This window comes from Bombus affinis, chromosome 13 (assembly GCF_024516045.1).
Source record: "Bombus affinis isolate iyBomAffi1 chromosome 13, iyBomAffi1.2, whole genome shotgun sequence".
Taxonomy (NCBI): Eukaryota; Metazoa; Arthropoda; class Insecta; order Hymenoptera; family Apidae; genus Bombus; species Bombus affinis.
In genome coordinates this window covers 3,569,176-3,596,632 of record NC_066356.1, presented here as the reverse complement: position 1 = coordinate 3,596,632, position 27,457 = coordinate 3,569,176, and the positions used below count along the sequence as shown (strand labels likewise).

Below are 27,457 nucleotides of genomic sequence, written 5' to 3'. Positions count from 1 at the left end.
ATTTTACTCTACAAAAATTCACATAGATAAATGCATAGCATATCTTGTAATTTGTAAAGTAAAAATTCTAAAATTTATAATAAAAGGGAGGTGGTAATCTAGTTGTGAAAAATAAATTTTCAATGACAACGGAGGCCGTTGACTTCGAAATTTTCATGATCCGATATTATGTTACTACGCTATTATACTATGAAATGAAAATTTACAAAACTTTTATGTAAAACTGTATGACATGAACGTTAATGACCGTTGAGCTTTCTTCTCGCTTCTTTACAAATTCATTCTAAATTCGAGACAACAGTTAATAAAAATTCATACTTTATTCTCGAATATTGTCCATTATCGAATGATAAATTTTATCGCTACATTTTAATGATTGTTTATTCAATTGAATAGACGTAAAAATTTTTAAATTGTTTAAGATAAGCCATGTTAAAGAAAACCACAAGTGGCTTGAATTAATAATGTACATTGTTTCGCCAGTTCGCTGTCATGAGATTTTGTAGCGAAAATATGTCATGCGGACAAATTAAATTGTTCAACCATCTAAGGAACCAATATTTTTTATTGTACGTAGCGAACAATACTAACAAGAATATACATACCACTTCTCGCAATCTATCATTTTCAATAATCACTAAGTCAATAAATATTTCAATGGTGAAACATACAACCCAAATAAGGAAATACATATATATTATCTATATGGCTGAAAATAAATATAAAACCATTACGTACGATCGTTACAGAAATCTCATTTATGACGTTATACATAAATTAAAAATTGTCAGACATAAAAAAGTGCTCCAACTTTTAAAATTGTGTGATTTTCTCAATCTTACAATTGTCTGATACTTAAATCACATAACATAAATTATATTACGTGTTGTTACCAATAATTACCAATGAAATGTCGGCAAAGTTTTGAGCTTCGATATATTAAATTGAAATATTACATTCGTAACATAAGTATCGGAATTTAATTTGATATACATTTACTCAATGAACATTTATTCGATGAAAATTGATCGATATCCACGCGCTACTCTCAACTTTTTGCACCAAATTCACGACCGCTGTTTCATATTTGCGAATATCACTTTCGAATTCAAAGAGTTAGTTTATATTATTATATGTTTAAGGGCCATAGCAAAAATCTATGTTAAAGAACGTATAGAGTCGAAGACAATCAGTAGCGCTTGGTGCTTGGATTAAGCAAATTTATAGCATTGAACCGCGCGCGTATGTGCGTGTGTGTGTGTGTGTGTGTGTGTATTTGTGTGTGTGTATTTGTGTGTGTGTGTGTATTTGTGTGTATGTTATGCAGTGAGAAAACACAGCTGAAGAAAGGACCCGAGAGACGCGCGAACATGCCACCTGAGCACTCGGACTGTCCGCCGTAGTGTATGAAGAGTGACAAATGTACTATTTTACACTCCATATATGAATATATTCGTCCTGCACGTGTTTTCAAATCGTGTAAGGCGATGGAAGACGCTTGAAAATACAGCAGGACGCCAATTGTTGAAGAACATGAATAAATCAAGTTGTTAGTATCGAGGTATTTATATGATTGGACGATTTAATTTATCAGATTTCTTCTTTAATATTAGAATTTAACTGATGCTTAATTCGACGATGAAAATTGTCTCTTTTCAATCTTTCATTAACATTTCTCAATACGGTAAGTGATTACGCATTGTGAAAAATGATATTTCACATTATTTCAACGTGTGACATGCATAGACATTTAAGAATTAATTTAATGAGAAGTAGAATTAATTAGATAAGATCGTTATTACGTAATAGCGTTAATTTATTTTTATTACTAAATGGAAAAACAGAAGAATAACAAGGATGAAAGAGATTTTACGGTGAACGAATAAACGAGGTACAGTTGAAATAATCGAGATTCTCTTCGAATAGAATTTTGTCGTCGAATGGAACGAGGTAAAGTTTCCTCTATTGGTTTAAAGAATATCGAGTAACCGCTGATCAAATTGTAATCAATTTAGCATTAAACAATAGCAAACGTTCGTTTTAGTCAAGGTTTCAAAGTAAAAAACAAAAGCGAAATCATGTAACATGTGCACGGCTGGAAAATCAATGAAATTCGATTGATCTGAAGAACGTTGCGTATCTGAAAATGGAATCAGCTTAGTATTTTGTTCGTTTCCGGGATGTGCTTGCCCTGTTAACGTTAAAATACATTCGTTCAGCAACTCGCTTCGATAGTTATTTGGAGTTGTTCGAGGCTAGGGAGGAATTTTTCCTTTTCAGTAAAGAAAGTATTGCGAACACACTCGGATCGTTTTCTCGATCTCATCTCGTGTTTGTAGGATCGTCTTCGCAAATATCTTTATCAGTTTTAAATTAAGGACACAGGTAGGTTGCGATATGCTAAATGTGGGATGATACAGGAAGCCAGTTTCAAAGTTTTAGCCCCAGGTCGCATTGAAATTCAGATAAAGTAGGAAACGTATCGTGTCGGGGAACAGAGAATCTCGACACACAACGAGAATTTCATAAACACGAGAACCATCGCAACAGTGGAAACCGCGCTAAGTACGTGCCATTAATAACAATACTTAGCATTTGGATGAAAAAGTATCTTCTATTCGGTTCAATGTTCGATCCCATACTTTCAACGACAAATATTGCCGCGGATTCCAATTGAAGTTTTCGTTTTGTATAAGCCTGACCCTAAATTTGTCGTGAAACTATGTACATATTTCCTACGACAGCAAAATACGAAGTCGATGTCTATTTTCATGTACTTATGGTTTTTTCTTACTACGATCTCTATCCCGAGATTGTTATTTTCCCAACTTATGATTTTCTTTATGGACTTTGGTTTGTAAATTTTAATTTATTTTTTAAACGAACACTGAAACTTATTCGTAAAATATTAAACAATGATTATTCAAAAATTCACGCAGATTTCATTTCTTTGATTAGACATATTTATAAAAACACGAGTTTGCATGAACATCCGCTAATAATAATCATCGTTTCCACAAGGAAAAAGCAGTTATCTCAATTCAACTATTTCATGTATTATACATTAGCGTATACGATGGTTATTAAAGTTACAAGTTACAATATATGGAAAATTTAATAAATCTTAACGATCCGTTCTGCGCTAATTAGGTGAGTGATTTTATCGCAAAACAGGCAAGAGCTAAATATAAATTCTCCTTTGCTCTCGTTATATGAATTCTCGTAAAAGAGAATATATATTACGTCATTTCATCGTGATTTTTTAATTGTACTCTCGTGAAATGTAGTAGGCGAACTAGCTTTAAGTGCCGAATTTCACAGAGATTAGATACTAACGCGATATATACATGATACGTTATGACTATGCGTACAGAACTTTAACTTTGTAATCTACGATTCGTATACGCTGAAACACTATGTATGTACCAATATAAGAAATACAATGAACGGAGCTTTTGAAAGGCATTTTATCAATGATATTCAGAGAGAAGTAATACATATTTCCTGCATCGCTGCATCAATTTTGATAAGAAAGCTGGAAAAAGGGAAATCTGTATACGTTATGTACACTAAATGTATGCTTCAAAAATACGCACTCCTATGATACATAAACAGACAACAGGTTAGTGAGATCTCTTAGTAATAGGATTCCTCTTTCCTTCTTTCATAATGCAATAAATCATTGTGAATTTCTGTTAATCTATGGAAATGATAATATCCAAGTATACTACGGTGTAACCGAGAAGTAACTTCCATAATGAAAAGTCGATGAAACTAACCGAATACCCCTAATAAATAACCCTAACCGAATTTTAAACCGAATACATATACCCTCCAATTATAATAGATTGGTATCTTTACGAACTGTTACGATAAAGTGCGAGTTAAGCGTAGGCACATCGTATTTCTTGATTAACAATAAATAGTATGATGAAAGGATTGATTAAGTGTCAATTTACCTGTCCTCCTTCGCGTATCATGACATCGCTCGATGTCTCTTCCGGAATAAAGTCCGGTGGCACGACGACCGACAACATGCCTGTCTGAAAAAATATAACATTATCTTTTATCAGTTAACTTCATTCGTTTATTTATTTTACTAATAGGGGGATTAATAGCCCGAAGAAACGTTCTCTCTAAAAAAGACAACGATTATCAATTTTGATCTATTGTGAAAATTTCATCAGAAATATTTCATTTTATTCAATATCGGCCGCGTTAGTAATCCATAAACAAGCATCGTGTTATAACTAATGAAAACACGTTTCATTGATAATAATATGCTACTGTTTTGGAGTAAAAGCGCTAAAACTGAAAATATAACTATGAATTTTCGTTATAAATACCGTGTCTAGTCGATATAATTGCCGCATATTTTCTATGTCGATTAATTAATCCACAAGTGGATGGAAAAAAATTTTATGCACGTTGAAAAAAAAATGGAAAATCGCAAACGAAAATTTCTTTCTAACGAAACATTCTTCGTTTAGAACAGGATTTTCATTGGAATTATAGGAGATTGGCAATTTCTCTGTTATCCCGATCAAGCTCCCAAGATAGTAAACCTCTAAAAGAAAAGAATTTGAACGCACTCAGATAAATTTCCTGATGTGAGTACATAGAATTAGGGGTGGAAGCCGAGCGTACAATTTTATCGGGGGGCTGCTGCACCTTACCTCTGACTCCTCCGAGTAACGGTATTTCAACGAGCATGCCAAAACTTGCTCCGCGCTACATATATTTTCCGACACGCACCGGAACCAGCCGAAATTTAATGTTAATGATACGCTTAACGGCTGCACGATGCATCAAGTCCTTTCTTACTGAATCTCTAAATTATATCCATGGGCATTACTGTATTCGCGAGCGGAACTGAATAACGTAAGATCTCCTAAATCCTGGCTGTATTTCGCTTCCCTTAACCTCTGCTGCAGTCGAAGCTTGAGCAACATATCATGGGGTTGTAAAGCGGAGCTAGAAGGAGTGTACGAACCCTACTGGTGCCGACGACAATGTTGTCGATGAATGCCATGACTTTTCGTTAATTAACGATACACCACCGGCCGATGTAATACGTAAGTCGACGTGGATGCTATCCAACATTGTTGCGCTGGTTAACAATCCTCGCTTGAATTTTCACATAACTCGCACCGATCGCGCGCTGGTTAAACATGAACTGCACGTACGCAAATGGGTGTGACAAAGAGACGGCAGCGAAAAGAGAATACAAAGTTCCGTATAGATTCACCTAGTTTTTCTATTTGCACAGCGAAACTACCGCTCGTTCGTTACTCATTTTCCGTATGATTTCGCTTCTGACTACGCCAGGTTCGAAAACTCAGCAACTTTTATTTGTCCGCTCTTTCTCGCAGATGTTTTACGTGGGACGAACGTCTTTTACTGGTTTCTTCCAACTATGTGTTCGTCGCTTTCTTGCATTAGAAGATTTATTACACCTGACGCTCACTGATTGATTGCAGAAAGATTCGTTCGAGAATGTTTTACTAAAATATTCTCCTTTTTGCGAATGATTCCTAAGCTGGTCAGTGCGAAGAAGGTAAGCTTCTCTGCGCTTCTTCACGATAAATGCCGATTATTGCAATAGATTTTGAAATGCTCATTTTCTTGAAATCTCCAGTATTTAAAAAACGTCAACGCTATTTAATTGAAGATAAACTCTCTTCGATCCTATATAAGAACTGACGACATTCGGTAAGTAGGACAACGTCCTATATAAGTACCTATACAAGTAGTGCAGGTTCTAATACAAAACGATGCTGGTTATTGACGCAAGTAATCGTTTCAAATAATCGACATTATTGAAGTAGCACCATACACGGAAAATCGCGGTAAGCGCGAAGTCTTACTAGCCGAGTATCTATCCAACGAGCAAGCTACTACATTATTTAGCGTACTGTTATAATTCCTTTCAGAGATTCGTAGAGAAAGGGATATAGAACATGCAAGTTCAATCTGCGTCTGGATTTTACGAAATGATGGCGCATCAAACGACAGGTCATCGCGTCGCGTCGTGTAGCGTCCCGTCGTCGGTATAGTCGAAGGACTTGGTTTCACTCTATAATATCTTTCCATTCCACTCACGATTTAAGGAAGCTATCCAACAGTCGACAGAAGATGGAGGCACCTGCTCATACGTCCTACCGCGAGGTGTGTGCGTAATTACGAGGATGTAATCTATGCTACGATGAAACTTCAATCGTTATAACCAAGTTGTCTCGCAAGTCACTGAACTGCTTAAAACAGTCTCAACGAATACGTCATTAAGGTGAGACAGGCGGGCAGAGGTGTGTGCCCTTCTCGTCCTCTCTGTTTCTTCGTGGTACCGTTATCCTTTATCCCTGCCACGTGACAGTTCAGTGACAGGCAGACACGTGCCCAAGCGCGTAAACTTGCCGGTGTCACGAGTGAATTATGAAACTTGGCTTCATTCCACGAATTAATTATCGTCTAGTCGGATAGGACTCTATCAAGGATGTTGATAAATATACGTGTTAATCGAAATAACGCCTAATCGATCAATTCGTTTAGCGGCTTCAAATCCGAGCCAACCTTATAATCGGCTTTAAAGGATCGTTCATCTTTATGATAATCCGAAGTTCAACGAGGCTATTAATTCCTATCAGGAATTGCCGATTCCCTTGGAAAATGCTTCGCTGTTGTTATTTTGTCTTTCTCTTGTGAATATCGATCAAATACATCAGAGATTATATCTCAACAATAAGATTGGTTTTACCAAGTGCGCATTAAAGAATTCAATTAATTAAGAATTCGATCCTATCAAATATATGCAAATTTAATCAGAGTAATTAAGTTTGACAAGTGTAATTTATAATTGAACCATTTGGAGAATTCAAAGTTCAATTTGTATTTCAATTATTCGAATACATTCGAGCAACTCATCCGTTCTATTAAAATTATTTCCGATATTATAATTTTATCCAATTCGGATTCTGTTTCAGCTATTAGTTCAATTCGACTCGCCTTGTTTTTCTTTCAGGTTCTAATTATCAATCTTTCTTTTGCATAATACGATATAGCTTATTGATAGCAGTTGATATCTATGATACAGAGTTAAATCAGCTAATTCGATAATAAATCATTATTCTTGAATGGTATCGAAAAGTAGGTACTAGATAATTCGTGTTATGGATTCATCTTAAATAACTGGAAGAGACTGTAATTAAACGATCAAACAAACTTATCTGAAGCAAAGTTCGGTCGAAGTTTCGTTTAAAGAGATGACATATGTAATCTTCTTCTTGCCGATTATAATAAAGGTGTCGCAACGTTGACAGTGAAAAAATCGCTATCCTACACGCGTCTCCCACTCACAATTGTCATTTTTTTAGAATATGTTCAGAAATGTTCAGAAACAGTTTTTTACTTCATAGTATCTGTATTTTATATTTTAAATGTTATTATCAAAAATATCTCATTCTCCACAAACGACAAAAGTAAAACAAGATTTGACAGTGAACTTACATCTCGAACAGAAATTATATACTTTTTTATCCCTGTAACACACACAGCTTCGGCAAACGCTTTTGAAGTTACCATATGCCTTGTGGAATTGTTCGAAAGTATTGATATTTTTATCCCGCTTCTGTATAGTGTTCCTTTGATCTACAATAGTGACTGAAGGTTGTTATTTTTTTAATAGATCTCTTTTATCGAAATAAACAGATTTATGATCTCGCCTCTAACTTTTCTTGTTCTCTCTGGATATTCGAGGATTGTCGATGTTACACGCATAATTCTATAGACTGTACTAATTTCGAGAGTATCAATAAGGATTGATACCGATTTGGATCCGAGGAGTTTATTATATCAGGGACCTTTTTTTACACATTTTTCGCTGTTTTCTAAAGAAAACAGAATATAAATATTCTCAATTTTTATACTAAGTGATGTTTATGCGCTATATATTCCGTAGCCAGTGTTAACAGCATTGCAACATATTTCCCCATGAAGTTCTTTATTGATTGATTTTTTTAATGGATATAACGTCTTTAAATATTCTGGTATCAGAGCTGCATTCCATGTCAAGGTATACTCAGAATTGATTGACTGTAGGCGCTTCTTGAGAATTAGCACCATGGCATTTTCTTCTACTTTGTCGCTAGGAATGAGTGGTATCATCGATCTGTGCACGTTTAAGGTTCCGTAAGATACGTCAATTTCGAAGCGTTCCATCAGAAATTTGAGCAGTTTCTCGAATCGAGCTTATGGTGTTTGCGTTATTCTTTTCGCAGAAGTTTATTATTTTCGCCATATTATATTGACTTAAAAATGTTTATGATATTCTCTCATCGTCGATGATGCCAGCGATTCTAATAAGATAGCTAGCGTTTTCTGCGGTAGTCCTTTCAGTAGGAATGCGTCCCTGATACTCTTCCTACAATCAGCTGGAGGTAATCCCTTCTCGGGTGCTGCTTTGTCCTCTATATAGAGACAGCAGAAGGTTGGGGCTCGGGTCAAACGTTCGCTCGCATATAGTCGTTTGAATACGGGATGTCATAGTTGACCAGTCTAATCCAGTACAACTAAGATAGCCTCAGCCTTTTTGTTATTAATTTTTGTTAGAATCTCCAGAATCAATGCGAATAACGAAAATGCACAGAAGTTTAACTCAGCCCATTTTATTGTGAAGACGTCAACTGCCCTAGCCCCTGGTTCTAGTAACAAAGAGAAAATTTTCTTGCATTTTGCGTTTATGATTGTCGTAAATAGGTCATACTTCAGTCTACCGAACATTTGTACAATTGAATTTTAATTAATTTAAATTTATTGAATTTTAAATCGCATAATTCCTCATTTCTATGAATGTATATATGATGTGAACAAGTAGGCTTTTTCCTTTTTTGTTCTGTTTAGCTGAACCTAGCGAGTGGATGTTCTATTTAACTAGTTTTTTCATGAAACTTGATTGTATACCCTGAGATATATTCTATGTTACCTCTTCCCATTCATTTAAATATTCTTCTAGTTTTGTCAATTGAGTGCCACCAGTCGACAGACAATAGCTGCAGTCATTGATAGCGATGTTAACTACAGATAGCGACAGCAATCGCATTTCGTTTTTCTCTATTCTCTCGTCTCCTCAGACAGACTATAGGCACCATAATTGCAAAACCATTGGGACCCGCTAGTCCACGACGCAGTAAGCCAAAGGACGTAATTTACAGTACCCTCAAGTCTTCGCTATCTCTTCCTAGAATCGAGGGTAACGAAATCCAGGCGTCGGCTCCGACTGTGAAAAGATTCACGTTTTCTTATAATATTATTGTTAGAATTTAATCTTAAAATTAAGATAAATAATCTGTGGAAGACACATTGTTTATGTTGAAATAATATTAGGTAATATTTATTAAACAAATTTACAGAATCAGATGTATTTAATATATAAGTGAGTTGACAGTTGGCCAGTTACTCTCAGACTGACTGTAGGTAGTGACCCTTAGAGATTTTGAGCCCCACTCTCTATACAGTAGTGAGTATGATCTGTGAAAATGTCCTATTCAAATACCTATGTAGGTGTCTGTATGTACGTAATATCGTTGTATTCCAACAATTATGTTATATTATAAAATAAAAATATCTCCTCGCGTACTTTCTTGTGATTCTTGACAAAATTTAAACCTCCCATTCAATGCACAGTTCAACATTCTCAAGTTTTAATTATCCTTTTATTCTGTTGCAAGCATAAAGCGCACACTTGAAAAATATCGCGTAGTAACTTTACACTAATTACATGCATTTCACCACAGAACATATTTTGTTATTCATACAAGCAGAATTATAAAAACAAACGCGTAACGAACAAGTAGAAAATTCACCGAGGTAGAAGGAATTAGAAGATAGTACACTTAATGGAAACCACTTTGCTTAAAAGAACTAACAGCACCTTGTGATTGCGTGCAGAATACTATTCCGAATCATCTGATTTACAGATTTTGGTAGCTTGTATATGTGTATATATGGTAGATAAAAAGCGAGGAGTTAGTAAGTTTAACTCTCTAGCTCTTGCCCACAGTGCGATTTATTCCGTGAAAAGTTAACACCGCTCTGACTTAGTTGTTTTCCAAAACGGTTTCTCTCGTCTGTTAATCAATCATGATTAATAAAGGGGTAATTACGTAACATCAGACTACTTAGGAATTTCCTATTATTATATTATCTTTACGTGTTTCGAAACATTATATGCGATAACGCAATTGCCCAAGTCTCAATATGACAATTTCTTTTAGAACATATGGCTAATACCTACAACTGACTTCCGTGGTCGACTATTTGTCGATCACAGAAACAATAAAATTGCGCAGTTTGTTGAGCTCGTGTTGAGAAACGCTAAGTTGGATGACCGCTAGTTCCTATAAGCTAAGATGGTACGACTTCCAACGACGTTCTTTTGTCTTAGAAGTCAACCACGTGTTTAATTGCCTAAGCGTATCCTGTGTGTTCAGACGTTTTTGTACGAGGAAGTGAAATATAAAGTGCAATATTCAAACTGTGTGGATCAATTAAATATTAACCCCAACCTATATTTATTAACAGCTCGTCTCGATGATAATAGTACAAAGGAGAAAGGAAAGAAACGGGGGGGGGGGGAAGTAATGAATATTATTTCAAAAAACATCATGAAAAAATCGCACATATGTGGTCTGATAACATATAAAAAGTTATTTTTTACACACAATCGAATTTATATTATTGTAGTATCGGGTAAAACCCCTGGAGAAAACCTCGATGTACTACAGGTAAAAAACAGTAAAAGTGCTGACAGGCCTGGGAAATATGGGAGGTCCTGATAACATTTTTTTCGTTACCGAGGGACGATTATCGAAAAATAGTACTATAGCTAAAGCCGAGTCAATTGCTTGAAACCATTCATTTTGAGCCAACTCCGTGAATATTAATAATTAAAGAGACTGTCCTCCATTAAATGTACTATGCAAAGCAACCAGATGAAATTCCCTTTCACCGCCTCTCCCATAAACATATTTCATTCCGGGGTGCATTGTGTTTGCCATGCATTCGGCACGACAAGTATATCCGAAAGGAACCACTGTTCAAATCGCACAAAAACAAGCAGGAAAATATGATTAACCGAAACTAAACTGCTTATAGAAATTCCCCCATTTCCTACGGAAAGGTGACATCGAGTTTTCCCACTCGACCAAAGTGTACAGAATGGGAGGAAAGGATGGAGGAAAAGATGGAGATAGAGATAGATACAGAGAGAGAGAGAGAGTGAAGAATTTGAAACCGGTCTAAAATCATTGGAATGAGAGGGATGAATGAAATCTGTATTCAAGCTGTTTCCCACCAACGGACTATGGTATTTTCGACAGTATTCCTCGCGTTTAGTACTTAGAGATCTTGTAACACTCAAAGCGAAGAAGTGGATCTTTAAGTTGGCAACGATTACTGCTCCTTCTCTCTCTCTCTCTCTCTCTCTCTCTCTCTCTTTCTCTCTCTCTTTCTCTCTCTCTCTCGGAAGGAAGGAAGGAAGGAAGGAAGGAAAGAAGGAAGAAAGGAAGCGAGGTAGGGAGCAAAAGAAAGGGAACATTCCTGGACAGGCATGGAAGCCTGGATTCAATCTGAAATGTCAGAAAATTAGATCTCAAAAGAGAAACTCGACCCTATCTCGCGCAATAACACACTGTGCCCAGGCCAGATGGTTGAAAGGATAGGGAATAGAAAAAAGTCGTACTTTGCACAGTAGTGTGTATGTTAGTACAGCCATGCTTTAATACTAGAAGGTATAGCTGTCTAGTGAGAAGTCGATGGAACGAAAAATGACGTTTGTCCGTTGGAGAAAAATTTGTCCTCTAAGCACTCTACTTTTCTCGTGCCTGGGGTTTGGAAAACACTGCATTTTTCTTGAATCTAATATAACTGAAATATAAAAGAAGTGGCGTAATAAATGAATACACGTTTATGAAACAAAACAATAAAGAATGATATGCGTAATCATGACTAATATATGGTTTAATTATATTCATGGCAAAGTTAGCTTCATCGCATCTAGTAAACACGAAAGTAGTCATCGCTATCGAAGAAGGATAATCCAACAGATTTTATTTTTACAAGTTCCTTCAACAGGAAAACTAGCTTATAAAAGAAAGTTTGAAATAAATATTTCTCAACCATGTTTAAAAGTAAAGCAATTCTATTGGAAGTTACATCTAATTTTACAGTAAACTTGACTTAATATTTATAGAAATTTCATCATTATAAAATATCGATACATTATATTTAAAGTGTTAATTGCAAAATACATTGGAATTATAATCATAAATAATAATCTTGGTCAGTTTCGTAGAATGTTTAATCTAAGGCATGATAGAATCTGGAAAATATAAGAAAGATCGTTAAAAGTTATGCGATGAGATTTTTGTTTAATTATACTTTCGAAAAACATCAATACTGCTTAAATAGAATGCGACTGTCATTTGCCAATTACATGGAAGTCATTATTTTTACAGCTTTATTGGAATCACGAATGCATTATACCCTTTTTTTTTAAGAGTCAAATTTTATTCCACCGTGAATTCTGTGTCCACGGCTGCGTTGAAATTTTTTGCGCGGAAAGGAAATGGGTCGTTCCGCTGCTCGTCAATTTTATGCAAGGTTATTTGTCTTGCACGCTTCTAAAAGGAACCAAGTTTGTGGAATAGATAAAAATACAAATTTTACGCGCGCATTTAGATCACAAGATTATGTGTCGCAGATCATCGATAAGATTTAGCTTCGAGACAAGTTCTATGATTTTCCGAATTGTAGAATAACCCATGCGCTGTTCAAATTATTAGAAAAAGAATGTATCAACATTAAGTATGAGAAAAAATCAATTGACATGTTTTACTTTCTTAAATAAAAAATACTAATAAGAGATTTATAGCAAATTTTTCATTAATTGTAACAGAAGTTAAGTAGTATCTAATAAAGTTTGCCCTTCGTTACGAAGAAAATGATCGAAGCCTAAGTGTTATTTCCAAGGTGTTCATAAGCGAGAGCTGACATTCCTGAACTAGCTGAGACAGCTTGTTAAGTTTCCTGGTATGCCATGCTCCTACAGCTTCTAGAGAAATACCTTCGATACTTGCAGAGATTGTAACATCGTAGGTAACTAATACAGTCGCCCCCGCTACCCGTACTAAATTTCCATATTTCAGTTATGTAGTATAGCAACTGCTATTTGTGTCTATCACGACATCAATCATAAAAATCATTAGGAGCTGCCACAAATATGACATTGTTCGCTTAATTCGATAGTTTGTATTATTGTACGACTAATGAGATAAACATTGAACTAATATTATTTCACCGTGCAGTAATGCTACGTAATCAGAATTACATGGATACGAGTTCCGTTAAAGAAATTTGATTATATCCCATTTCTGCGATTTAAAGATTTCCTAAAGTAATAGTAATAAGAGCAATGACAATTAATAAGTAATGTGGCATTTCTCTCCGAAAAACAAAATTTCCCGTGTCTTTTCTTTGTTACTTTTATAAATATAAATAAGCTTTTTTCAACCATTTACTTTGTTCGATGGTCCGAGTAACCACTCCGCGAAGACCATTTATTTAACTTGTTCATACATGAATCGCGTATCGACAAATTAAAATATGCAAATTCCATTAGTCACGTGAAAAGAACCGTGTAGAACATCGTTTCGAGAAAGGGTACAGAAGCGAACACCTAATTGGGATTGATGTGCCCCACAATTGACGTGCATCCTAGAACTTTACCGATCTAAATAGTGTAGGTGGTACCGTTTCCAATTAGTTATTTCACCAAGTTTCTCGTCCTGCTACGATACGTCCTACCGGTTAAACTGTGTGCAAAAAGTTCTGACTCTAACCGTTTAATCACTGAAAATGCTCAAAATAGCAACCAACTAAACGCGTTCAATAATCTGCATTTAAATAAATACTCCGTTTCTTGCATTAGTTTTCAGTCTTGAGGAAAGGTTAAATATTATAGAAAATCTTTGAAATTCGAAGTTCGTAATTAACTATTTTTATAATCTTTCATTTTTATCTGTTTTTGGTTCATCTCTTTATATATTACTATAAGTATTATGATGTAATTTAGTTGGGTTTTCTGTTACTATTATACAGTTTTACTATTAGAATAATTTCGAAGAAATTACCTGACTTTTCATCGGATCTGTGTTAATCTGACACATGTAGAGCCCCTCGTCTTCCTTTTGCACGTTCTTTATGTGGAGATTCCACGTGGTATGATCGCTATGAGATACCGAGACCCTGTTATTGTGAGTTATTACGTGATCGTGGATCGCCTGGATCGCCTTAGTATCCACTTTCAGCCACCCAACCTGTGGAAATATTTATTTATTACAAGAAATTCAACGCAAACAGTTAATTTGAAAGCCTGAATATGCGGTATTGTAGTATTTTAAACTTTCGATAAGATGGATTCAATGAAAATTAGGAAAAATCGTTTCGCGCTATTCTTCGTATAAATCAGGAAGAAAATCAATTATTCTTCTAAATTCGATTTGCTATCCTATTCTTTAACTTTGTTCACAAGCAAACGTACAACTTAAAGAAAAAGCTGCGTCATACAAAATTAATTTATTTATCGTTACATAGCTTTTAATTAGAAAAAAACATCCGTAAAGCGACGTTTCAGACGCAATGAAACGACGGTTACTTGCGACGGAGAGGTGTAGCAAAGCGTCGGCTTTTTGAAGTTGGCTTTAATTCAGTTTAGCGAGCAATTTACTAGAACCACGCAGGTTGAACCTATTAGTCAAGTGTAAGTCCTCCCCCCGGTCAGATCGAAAGGGTTAATGAGACGGTGGCACACCGAGCAAACGAGAACGATCTGAGAGCACAGACGTGTTCATGGATTTCGACGGTCGAGAACACCGCAATTTCCCTATAGATAGGTCGAATACGGAATACAAACAAGCCAGATACCTACGCCACGACCGGAGAGACACGTATAGGCGGCGCGTACGCGTCTTCTATCTCCTTGGCCAAACTTCGGAGTGATATTTGCATTTTCCTTAGAATATTCCAAATCTCGGTAAGTCGCAGAGGCATACTATGGGGGATCTCGAGAAACGCTTGTATTAACAGAAAAGGGGTTACCGGATGTGCTTGAGGGATGTCGTAATGGTGTTCGAAATTGTTTTCGGAGAGTAGCTGCCGCTGCTAGAAAGATGTAATTGAAATTTATTCCTACAATACCTGTGGTTTACTAGTGGTTCTACAGAAGTGGGAGTTTTTTGCGGCTCCGACATTTTAACACTTTCAAGAATGTTGGATTGTATTATATTTGCATGACAGAAGAAGATAAGAGCTGTAACTTCATAGACAAATTATAAAGAACTAACAATTTAATTTATTAATATTCAAAAATTACTTTTTATACATAAAATTCTCAATCCCTTACTATGTCACAACTACAAAATTTATTCTAAAACCTACACTCAGTGAACGAATCTTAAGTGTTTTACTAATTTTCTCCTTTTATATATATTTTACAATAGTCATATTTATCATTCAAATTTATTTTTATTTTAATCGACTTCATTTTATTGATAAGAACTATCTGCAATATTTGTCACCACTTTTATGTCCCAGTTCCCTACCTGTGAAATTATTTCTAAAAAAAGAATATTTATGACTGAGAAAGAAATCACGTGAAGTAAGGCAAAAGTAATCTAATGAAGTCAATGTACTTTGTACTCTTATATTTTGTAATCGGTGGTCATTTTCGGTTAGGTAAAATTATTGATTCATTGCAATCACCTGTTGCAGCCAATCAGTTTTTCTGTCTTCTGGTTCGTATTATATTCCAAATTTATTATGTACGGTTGGTACATTCACAACCTCCTGCTGATTGTTCTCATTTGTTAGGTTGTCCAAAAAGTAATCACTGTGTCCTTCATCGTTTTCACCGTCACTTTGGGCCTCTATATCACTTGTATTACCTCCTCCTTGAAGTTCGAAGTCTTAAACGTCCCATATCCATTCGGAGAATCTCTTCCTGATGTTCCTTGTGTCCACTTTCATGCTCTTATAGGGGAATACATTTTCCTCGAACCTGACATGACAAGAGATTATTACTTTTTTGGTCTTCGGTAGGTAGATTCTATATCCCTTGACTTGTCTGTCCTAACCTACAAATATCCCATCATCCGCCCTGCTGTCGAATTTACCTTCTCCTGGGCTTTTCAGGTACCAGGCCTTGCATCCGAATACCCTTAGCCTGTTGATCTCCCCTTGGATGTCGCATCCCTTACCTTTCCACAATTCTAGTGGGATCTTATCTCCGATAGCGGTGGATGAGCATAGGTTCCTGATGTGGCATGCAGTGTTCACAGCTTCTCCCCACAAGGTAGTCAGGAAGTCCTGATTGGATTAGTAGACATCTAGACATCTCAACCAGTGTCCTGTTTGCCCGTTCTGAAACTCCATTTTGCTCAGAGTTCCTTGGAACAGTCTTCCTGTGTAGAATACCTCTCTCCTTCAGGTAGCTCTCAAAGTCAACTCCTGTATATTCACCTCCATTATCGGTTTGGAGGGCAAAAATTCTCGACTGATGTAAGGCTTCCACTTCCATCTGTTATTCCTTGAAACACTTGAATACCTCGCTCTTCCTACTGATAATCCTAACGTACATGTACCTGGAGAAATCATCTATGAATGTTACGAAATAGTTACCTCCGCCCAATACCTGCACTGAGCTCTGCCACTAACGTCGCTGTGTACAATTTCCAGAGGACGTTGGCACATATGGTGGGCTGTCTTCGGAAATGGCACCCTTGTCATCTTTCCTTTCACGCAAACTCCGCATAGTTCGTTTTGTTTCTTGGATTCCTCTTTCACGCTCCCTATAGGAATCTTCCTCATTGCATTCCCATGCAAATGACCCAGTCTCTCATGCCACGATGTGGTACCCTTGTACGCCCTCGCCTCAATGATCTCAACGTCTCCGTCATTTTGGCTAGGTTCCTCCTGATCATGCTCCACAGAGAGACCTGCTATGTGCTCCTCAGCAGGTATCGTCTCAAGATAGTATACGTCGTCTCCAACCTTTGAGTTGAATACGACGTCTCTGTCGTTGTGTGTTCCAACGGCTTCATCCCTAGTACACACTGTGGTAACACCCTTCTTCGTCAGTTGTCTGATCGAAATTAGATTCACATCTAACTCGGGCACCCACAGAACGTTTGATAGGGATAGCGTCCAGCCACCACAGGCCATTTTTACGACGATTGTTCCCCTTCCCTTGACCTCCAGGTATCCCTTGCCGATCCTGATCTGTCCCGTCGCAGGCGTGAATTCCACAAATCGATGCCTGTCCGGGGTCCTGTGATTTGAGGCACCTGAGTCAAGGTAGCTTATCCTCTCCCTGCTCATGTGACTGATCGAAGACAAAGCCAAAGTCGATATAAGTCCCTTCGACCTCGGCTTTTCTTCCGATCCTCTATCTCTCTTGTTGTCCTCCTGTCTCTTCTTCTCCCTTTGATTCCTCTCCTCTTTATCTCTCTTTTGGTCTTAGCATTGATATGATATGTGGCCCATCTTACCACATTTGTAGCACTTTTGATCATGTGCGTCCCTGGTCTTCGGCCTAGCGCCATCTTTGTGTTACTTGAACTTCCCTTGTCTCCGAGTCGCCATTGCGCTGCCCCTCTCGGATGATCCCTCCGCCGCGTCGAGCCTTCTTTCCTCGACTAGTAGATCGGATTTCACGACCTTCGCGCTCAGATCCTTGTCGATTCTCATTGTTCTGAGATACGTTGCGTAGTCTGGATCCGCCACGAGGCCGGCTAAAAGAAAACACGCCATAACGTGGTCTTCGATCTTTATGCCTACGCTGGATAGTTTGTCGCATAGGTCTTGTATCCTTCCGTAGTACTCAGACACACCCATGCTAGGGATCTTCTCAATTGTGCCTAGTTCCCGCATGCATAATACGATATACATCGACGTGGATCTCCCGTGGATATCTTCCAATGTCTTCCAGCACTCCCTTGCTGTTTTCAGGGTTCTAATATCCCCAAGGTACTCGCGGCGTACATGCCGGAAAATGTTCGCACGTGCTTTATTGTCCATCTTGATGCATTCTGTCTTCATCCTTTCCGCTGGTGTAAATCCTGGCTGTACGGCATCCCAGCAGCCCAGGAAAACCAACGAAGCTTCCGTCATCGTTCTCCAGTATTCGTAGTTTCCTTTCCTCAAGATCGGATTCATCTCCTTGTCCACATCGGCCATGTTCTTGTCACGACCGGCATACTTCAAATCCGATGGACCGATGATGGAGATAAAGATGTGGCGGCCTTGGCGACAATATATATCGCCGAAGTGCCTAATGAGTCATCTATACCCTAACGGTCCTTCCACCGAATGTTCTAGAAGCGTGGCAACGGTCACATACGCCTACAGGGTAGTGGGGATATTGAGGGATGACAAACAAAAAAGAAACAGATCCCACCGAAAGCCAAATTTTAAGAGCTTCAGTCTTGGAAAGTCACGGCTGGAGCTCAGAACAAAATCGCAGTCAGTGTAAATTCAGAATACAAGAAATAAATTCTCTTGTTTTTTTTTTTTTGTTACCTTAATTTTTTTCTTTTCGTTCGAGCTACCCCCTTTTTTTATTTTACGTGACATTCTCTTGGTCGGACATGGTGTGCTTTCTTCTCGGATAATTTCACAAAAACTTAAAGCTCGAAAAAAAATATATATCTCTCCTGTCGCAGTTTACTGTCCTGGGCCCATAACCTGTTATTTTATATAGGTTGAGGTTGATATTCAAGCTGATTCACACGGATTGATTATCACACCTTTTATTTCTGTTTCTTGTACAAAACGTCTAATCACACAGGATGCGTCTAAGCAATTAACACGTGGTCGACTCCTAAGACAAAGAAGCGTCGTTAGGAGTCGTACCAACTTAGCTTTTAGTAACTAGCGATCATACCAACTTAACATTTCTTAACAACGATTTAGGTTCAAAGAGTGAGTCGAGAAGTCGAGGAGTAGAGTTGTTAGCTTTGTCAAGTTGCGAGAATTGCTAGCGTTGTTGAGAGATTGAGTTGTTAGCGTTGTCGAGTTGCGAGAGTTGTTAGCGCTGTTGAGAGATTGAGTTGTTAGCGTTGTCGGGTTGCGTGAGTTGCTAGGGTTGTTGAGAGATTGAGTTGTTAGCGTTGTCGAGTTGCGAGAATGGTTGAAGTAAAATAAGGTCGTTACGTTTAGTTCAAGTTAAACAACCATCGTTTTCTGTCTAATTAATATCTATTTAGTTAATTTATTGTAAATAAATTATAAATAGTATCAGGAAAAATTTATACCTAAATTTCCCCGATACTACAATATATATATGTAGTATCCAAATGGGTCTTAGAGGAAAGGACAAGTAATGATATTTTGATTTAATAAATGATATTCAAAGCAACGAAATGATTACAATGCTGTTGTACGTCTTATTCTCATGGGCGGCTTTCGACTTCCCAATTCACCCTCTTCGGCTTCTACACTCGCTCGCTCTCGCTTCTCAACTCACACTCTGCACACCTTTTGCATCCGTCCTCTCCGGCATCTCAATTAACACTCCCTCTAGCGTCTCTTTGCCTTTTTCCGTCCTTCGGAACACGTGTCCCGAAACGCCCGTAGTCAGGGTCACGCAGGTCCTTTCCACGAAAACTGTCCACTTAAAAAGACCCAACGGCACGTTGATGTACCTGACGATGCCGCGGTTCTCACTTCGTTTACGGTTCGGCCGATATCTTAGACCTTTTGTCCACGATACTACATATATATATGTTGAGTTCACATTATGATTAGGGTTAGGGGCGTGAAACGAATCTTCATTTGGATTAGACATTATTGTTATGTAATAGAAGAGATATTTACTAGTGCAAATATGATTATTACAGAATTTGACAAGTAACCGTGGTAATTATTATAAATACTCGGGAAGCTAATGACAATGATCCTAGGTTCAATAACGAATCCGCGGTCAACGGGATAACAAAATGAGTTTTCTTCTAAAGTCCAAGTTGTATCCTTATTTATAATACTTACTCACAAATTATACTTATCTATAATATGTATCAATGTATTATAAATACTAGCCATGTTACTGTGCCACGCCAGAAAAATTGCTGAAAATTCTCAACACGAGAATTGATTGTAATTTAAACAAACAATAAAAAAAAAAGTTGTATCCAACTTCTGTCTATGGTACAAGTATTACTGAACTAACTCTTTGTTAAAACAGAATATCCACCGAGCGTAAAGATCTATGTAACTCGCTAATGTGACCTCACGAGAGAGTGACTTTCTGTCGCGATGATGCTGCAGAGGAAAACTATATGGGATGTGTCTAAGGACACGAGATCCTCGGATTCGTCGAGGAAAGCCTTCGTTCAGAAAGTGAGGGAAATTAACGTTGCTGCTAATTGGGCAATTTCCATGTTAGTGGTTAGAGAAGGATGTTAGCCGCCCTTGAGGGAAAGTTGCTAGTGGGAGGCGTCGTTCGTGAGAAAAATAGATTTCCCCTATCTTCTCGCAGTTAGGACAAAGACTCTTTGTCTGTTTGAAGGACTTTAGTTAACTAAATCTTAAGATTTGTAACGGGTCCTCAGGCTAGCTGAACATGTACTGTGGAGATGCTTCGACATCTGGTAATCATCTTACCCGAAGAATAGAGTCTGCGTGTGGCGAGCCATGGGACAGAAACCGTTGAAATGTTTACTGTCGAGTGCTGCTACAACATTTTCTTTTTAAGAAAAGCAGTAATAAGTAAGAGCAGTAAGGAGAGCAGTAATAACTCCATACCTTTGCTAGACAAAACGTTCATCTCTTGACCGCGGTTATGTTCGGAATTTTGGGAAAATCCTTTAACACTTTCATCTAGATTCTACCATAGCCGTAATTAAGCAACTGTCGTCATTCAATCTAATTGTATTTGTTCGAGATTTATAATCATGAGCTTGGGCTCGAGGCGACAATCAGTCGCCGAACGTAGCCGCGGTCAAAGGGATGAACGTTTTATCTAACAAAGGCACAGAGTAACTCTATACCTCTCCTTAAAAGAAATAGTCGTAGCGACACGTGGCAGTAAATACTTCAATGGTTTCTGTCCCGCGGCCAGCCACGCGCAGATCTTGTCCTCCGGGTAAGATGATCGCTGGGTGTCGACATGCCTTTGCAGTGTATGTTTAGCTAACGTGAGGACCCGCTATAAATCCTAAGATTTAGTCAAGCAAAGTCCTTCAAATAGACTTTGTTGCAAGTACGGGAAGATAGGAGAAACGTATCTTCCACGAACGATGCCCCCCATCAACAACCCCCCCCCCCCCCACAAAGGCGGCCAGCATCTCTTTCAAAACGCCGATATGGAGATCGACCAATTAGCAACAGCGCTAACTTCCCTCACCTTTGGAACGAAAGCTTTCTTTGACGAATCCGAGGATCTCATGTCCATAGACACACCCACTATAGTTTTCCTCGACGGCATTATCGAGACGGAGAGTCACTCTCCGGTACGATCTCGACGACGATTCAAGTAACTCTCAGATACGTAGTGATTGCCCCATGCATTAACATTGAGTAAAACTTAGACGCTAAAGAAGAGTAGAGTTCGTCATCCCGTTGACCGTGGATTCGTTATTGAGCCTAGGATCATTGTCATTAGCTTCGCGAGTATCTAATTATCGCGATTACTTGTCCAATTCCAGTTCCGCCTGGGCAGGCGACCTAAACGGACGTGCGAAACAGTGCTCCAGTGAAAGTGCGGCAAGAGAGAAGAGAAAGGGACAAAGTTAACGCCAAAAATAGACAAAACGTGGAATCATGCAGATTCCACCAATAAAAATAATTAACTCCGGTGAAACATTTTTCATAAATAAAGCTACAGACTCTACATATGTAGAGAAAAATGATGATATTATGGAAACAACACAATCCGACGGGGAACAAAACATACCAATACACCAGGAAGAAAGCTGGACGGTGGCAACCTCCAGCAAAAAACGGAAGGTAACCCCGCTCGCAAGCGTGAGGAAAATCGATACATATGAAAAAAAACAATGGCTACAAGATATCAAGCTGCACAATCCATTCAGCACACTGCCAGAAGAGGCAGCAACGGACCCAACGGAAAGTCCGACAAACCACTCCCAAACCACCACCGATATACATAGACGCAAAAATAATTGACCCCCTCATCGAACTACTAAACAACACTGCAGGGAAAGATAACTATGTTATCAAACAGATAAAAATAGACCAGGTGAAAGTGCAAACCAACACCCCAGAAACATTCAGAAAAGTGACAAGATCACTAAAGGATAAAAATGCAGCATATCACACTTTTCAGCTCAAAACCGACAAAAGCTACAAAGCAGTAATCAGGGGACTACACCCAAAAACAAATACCGGAAAAATAAGTGAAGAACTGGCAAAAATCGGACACCAGGTAAGGTCAATTAATAACATCAACAAATACGATACCATTACCGCTATTCCTAGTTGAACTAGAACCTAAAAACAACAATAAAGAAATATACGATATAGAAAAATTACTAAACACAATAGTAAAAGTGGAGCCACCCAGACATAAAAAAGAAATCCCACAATGCATAAGGTACCAACAATACGGACACACTAAAAACTATTGCAATAGAACCCCGGCATGCGTTAAATGCGCAAAAAATCATCTCACGACACACTGCCCATCCACGGGAAAAATTGAGGAGGTTAAATGCTACAACTGTAACGGAAACCACCCAGCCAGCTATAAAGGATGTGAAGTAAGAAAACAATTACAACGTAAACTTTTCCCGCCCCTACGAAGCAGAACAATCACTAACACACAAGCCCAACAGGACAGCACAAATCCTGAAATAATTCCAAGTACAGAGCAAGCAACAAACACTAAACCTATCAGCACCAACACCATTGGTGGTCTAAGCTATGCTCAAGTAACCAGCCAATCAACACATACACACAACCAATACCACAGCAATAGTAACAATGACACTGCAGAAATCAAAGAAATGCTCAAACAATCCATAAAGAACACCGAAATGCTAACTAGAATGATAAGCGAACAAAACGCAGTACTCAAACAGCAAACCCAACAAATCACAGTCATGCTACAACTAATTACAAACGTGCTAAGCAAAAAATAAAAACGGACACTCTAAAAATAGCAGCCTGGAACTCAAACGGCCTACAACAACGGGCCCTCGAAATTAAAACATTCATATACAATAACAATATAGACATACTACTTGTCTCAGAAACACACTTCACTACAAAAAGCTACTTGAAAATACCATACTACACCATATATGATACCAAACACTCCTCAGGAAAAGCTCACGGAGGGACAGCAGTTATAGTCAGAAACGATATCAAACATTATCTACACAGCCAAGTTAACAAAGAATATTTACAAGCAACCACTGTTACAGTTCAAACTAGCAGCAACTACTTCCAGTTGTCAGCAGTATATGTGCCTCCGCGACACAAAATAACAAAACAAATGTGGGAAGAATACTTCCAGGACCTAGGGGACAAGTACATCGCAGCGGGAGACTACAACTCGAAGAACACGCTTTGGGGGTCAAGAAACATTACACCTCGAGGCAGAACACTGGAAAAATACATTAGAAATAATAACCTCATTATATTATCCACAGGAACACCTACATATTGGCCGACTGACCTGAACAAAAAACCAGATCTTCTGGACTTTGCAGTTACAAGGGGATTAAACACAAATAAACTAAAAATGACAACCAACCTCGAGTTCAGCTCCGATCATACACCCATAATAATTGAATACAGAAACAAACCAATACTCTATAGCAAACCAGAAACACTATGCAATAAAACCACCAAATGGCAAACTTTCAAAGAAATAATAGAGAGCAAAATAAACTGCAACACCCCGTTGAAAACTCCTGAACACATAGAACAGACAATAGCAACATCGACAGCAACTATTCAAGAAGCAGCAAGGACAACCACTACACCCGAATCAACCAGCAGACAAACAATAACAATTCCGCAAGAAATACTCGACAAAATTAGAGAAAAAAGAAAAGTGAAAGCAAAATGGCAAAAACACAGAACTCGAGAAAACAAAAAACACCTAAACAAACTTGCAAAGGAAATAAAAAACAAAATAAAAGAGCACAACAATAACGAATTCACAAAGTTCATAGGGACGCTCTCTACACACGAGAACATCAACTACTCCCTATGGAAAGCCACGAGAAAAATAAAGATCCCAATAATACCCGTCCCAGCAATCAGAAAGGCAGATAACACATGGGCAAGAAGCAACGAAGAACAAGCTGAAGAATTCTCCAACCACCTCTGCAACACATTCACACCACACATTATCAACAACAGCAACCTTAAAAGTCATATGGAGGAGGATGCGCAAACCACTATTATCACAACCGACATGGAATACACCATACCTAAAACAACAGCACAAGAAATTAGAAACATAATCGATAAAACAAAAAACAACAGAGCACCAGAAATCGACCTAATCAATGGCAAAATCTTGAAGAACCTTCCGCCAAAAGCAATAAGACTAATGATAATAATATTCAATGCAATTCTAAGAATTCAATACTTCCCCAAACCATGGAAATTAGCACAGATCAAAATGTTACCTAAACCAGGCAAAGACCCACACCAAACGGACGACACAGCTATATTAGTCAGGCATACTAACCCAGAAACGGCAGTCAAAATACTACAAGAACATATCACAAAATGCTTGGAATCCTTTCGCCAAAAAGAATACGCATCCTTTTCTTGTTACGACACACTTTCAAGAAGTGTTCCTCTTCACTATCCGAAGATCCTTCTATCTCTCCACTTTCAATTTATTCAAAGCTTTCACTGTCAGCTTCGCTTTGGCCTAATTCATACTGATCTTCTTCGGAGGTATCCTCAGTACAATCTTCATTGATGTTGATATTTTGTCCAATATCTTATTATATCTCTTGAATTTACTCATGATTGCTAGAAAAGGGGGATTGTTCAAAATAAGAAAATACTGTGCCCAAATTCAATTATCCTATTGTAAATACTTACAATAAGCGGAGACAATAATGGGAAATGTCTACGATAATTTACGATGCAAAATGGTGAAAATTAATGCTATGATTTTTGAGATATTTCATTTCGAAGTTCAAAATCCGTCAAATTGGCGGATTCCGTAAACCTAGTGTTAATGTTATTGTTATTTTTTAGTGATAATTTAAAAAAAAGACTTTTTATTTATTAATAATTTATTTACACGTGAAACCTAATATTGTTCCTTTCACTTAATTTGAATAAATCGATTTTTTAATGAAAAATGCGTATTTTCGTTTACCCGTCAATTTGACGGATTCCGTAGAGATAGGTATATACGAAACGCCCGTAAACCTAGTGTTAACAGTAGTCAAAATTTATAACTACTTCATTTATGATTAATAAATATTGATTGTTTTTTAAATTTAATTATTTCTTTTCACTATCAAGTTTAACTAACAATTGTCAAGACTGATAGTTAGTTCGTTTATAATCTAGGTGATTGCTACGTACTAGTGATGTATGATATTGGATGTCCAAATTTCGTAAATAATCCTTGAGAAAATTAATTACCTTTTAACTAATTCTTTGTGATAAAATATGTGAGAAAACATTTGTTTATTTTTCAAGTATAGAGTCTTAAATACAGTTGATTAAACGAGATTTTTATCTCAGATACCTTCTCAGTCCCTGTAGATAACGTTTAAAAAAGTTCCGATAGAATCACATATAGTTATTTAAATGTGTGGTCATTTTGTAGCAATAGTGACACGTCCTCCGCCAAATTTGAAGCTTGTTACAATTCATAAATTAGGTGAGTAAGTGTATGGACACAACCACTGTCAAATAATTTCCATTCCTGTAAAATCACTCGTATCTGATGCAGAAATTTAAACGGCTAGTTACGAAAAGGAGTTACATAAACTATTCAATGCTAAAAATCGTTAAATAGTAAATTAATTTCATAAGAGTTGAGACTTTGTCCTCTGTTCTCTCTAATCTCTCTAATAATAATCATCTCTAATCTCTGAATAATCGAATCTTCTCTGGAATCTCTTTATTAATATTAGTTTTATTTCTATCGCTGTAAGTATGAATTTGTAACTTGAACAATTCTAATGGAATTTTCAGAATATGATGCAATCAGTTTAATTAGCTGGCCTAAAATTCGTCGGATAGAAAGTATTGAATTACGAAATAATCTAGCAAAAATTGCGAATGCACGCTTCATCCGTATCGTCAGACTTACTATGACTGAGCATTAAGCCTTAAATGAAAAATTAGCAACAGTTGCTCGTTACCACTTTACTCTCGCATAATGTCATTAGACGCTCGTAACCAGATTATTTATCTCTTTATAGCTGTGCCAAAGCGTTCCTAACGAGAGGGAACAGGCTTGTTGCTAGACAACTCCTCCCCCTCATCTTCTGTGAACGCTACCCTTTGAATTTTCAACGTCGTCTCTTTGCAATAGTAATAGTGGATAATAATCCACCTATCCATTTTTCTGATTCGTCGAAATTAAAACAGGCGTTGCACGGACGGTCCTCATTATGATAAACCGTGCGATCTTCCATACGTGTAATCGGATACTTATAGGCTGATATTTGTTTTAAACGAACAAACATCAATTTATTCACCTGATTGTTTCTAATTTCTTCGAAAATTGCTAGCTTAAATGCTGATAACGTAGAAGATATTAAAGCTGCCGTTGGAAAAACTGAGCAATAATAAATTTAATAATAGCCAACAGAAATTTTGTATTAATCCTGTTATAGTTCCCACCACGTTGTCCTATCTTTCTTATTTCTTTAAGAGTTTAATTTCTTTAAAGAATTTCTTTAAAAGTTAGTCTTATCCCATGTTCTAATTGAATGTCGTACAACGACAAAACCGATCGACCGACTAACTCTACATCGCACAGATATACATAGCATGTTCTATAACTGTGTCAAAACTGACAACGCATACGATGCAACAGCATTTCGACTTGCTCGAACTGTTTGAAATTTGATCCTCTTTCGTATCACAATGCACACTTTCGTAATAGAATAGAAATCATACTTTATTGATTTGTTAAGTACAAAAAAGATTTGCAATGGCTACAAAACTTATTTGCACATATCCATTCGATAGAGCGTCTTTTTATAATTTTTTATATTCCGTTTTCATAGTATCAAATTTTTTAATCCTAAGAGTGCTACTAAAAATGATAGCAAATTTTTAAAGTAGTTGGACTTAATTAGTATATAACATCATATACTGTATCATGTATGTACTAATATCATGTATAGATATTAGTAGCGGCGTTGTTGTACAATTAACCGACGGAAATCGA

General features: G+C 37.3%; 1 protein-coding gene across 1 annotated transcript in view; it reads right to left on the bottom strand.

Moving 5' to 3' along the window:
* LOC126923704 (lachesin-like) overlaps positions 1-27,457 on the bottom strand; it is a 118,092-nt gene that overhangs the window by 22,979 nt on the left and 67,656 nt on the right. The window contains exons 5-6 of the mRNA XM_050737419.1: positions 14,184-14,369; positions 3,960-4,043 (exon numbers count right to left, since the gene is read on the bottom strand). Of these exons, the coding sequence (XP_050593376.1) occupies positions 3,960-4,043; positions 14,184-14,369 (270 nt within the window). The remainder of the gene's footprint in view (positions 1-3,959; positions 4,044-14,183; positions 14,370-27,457) is intronic.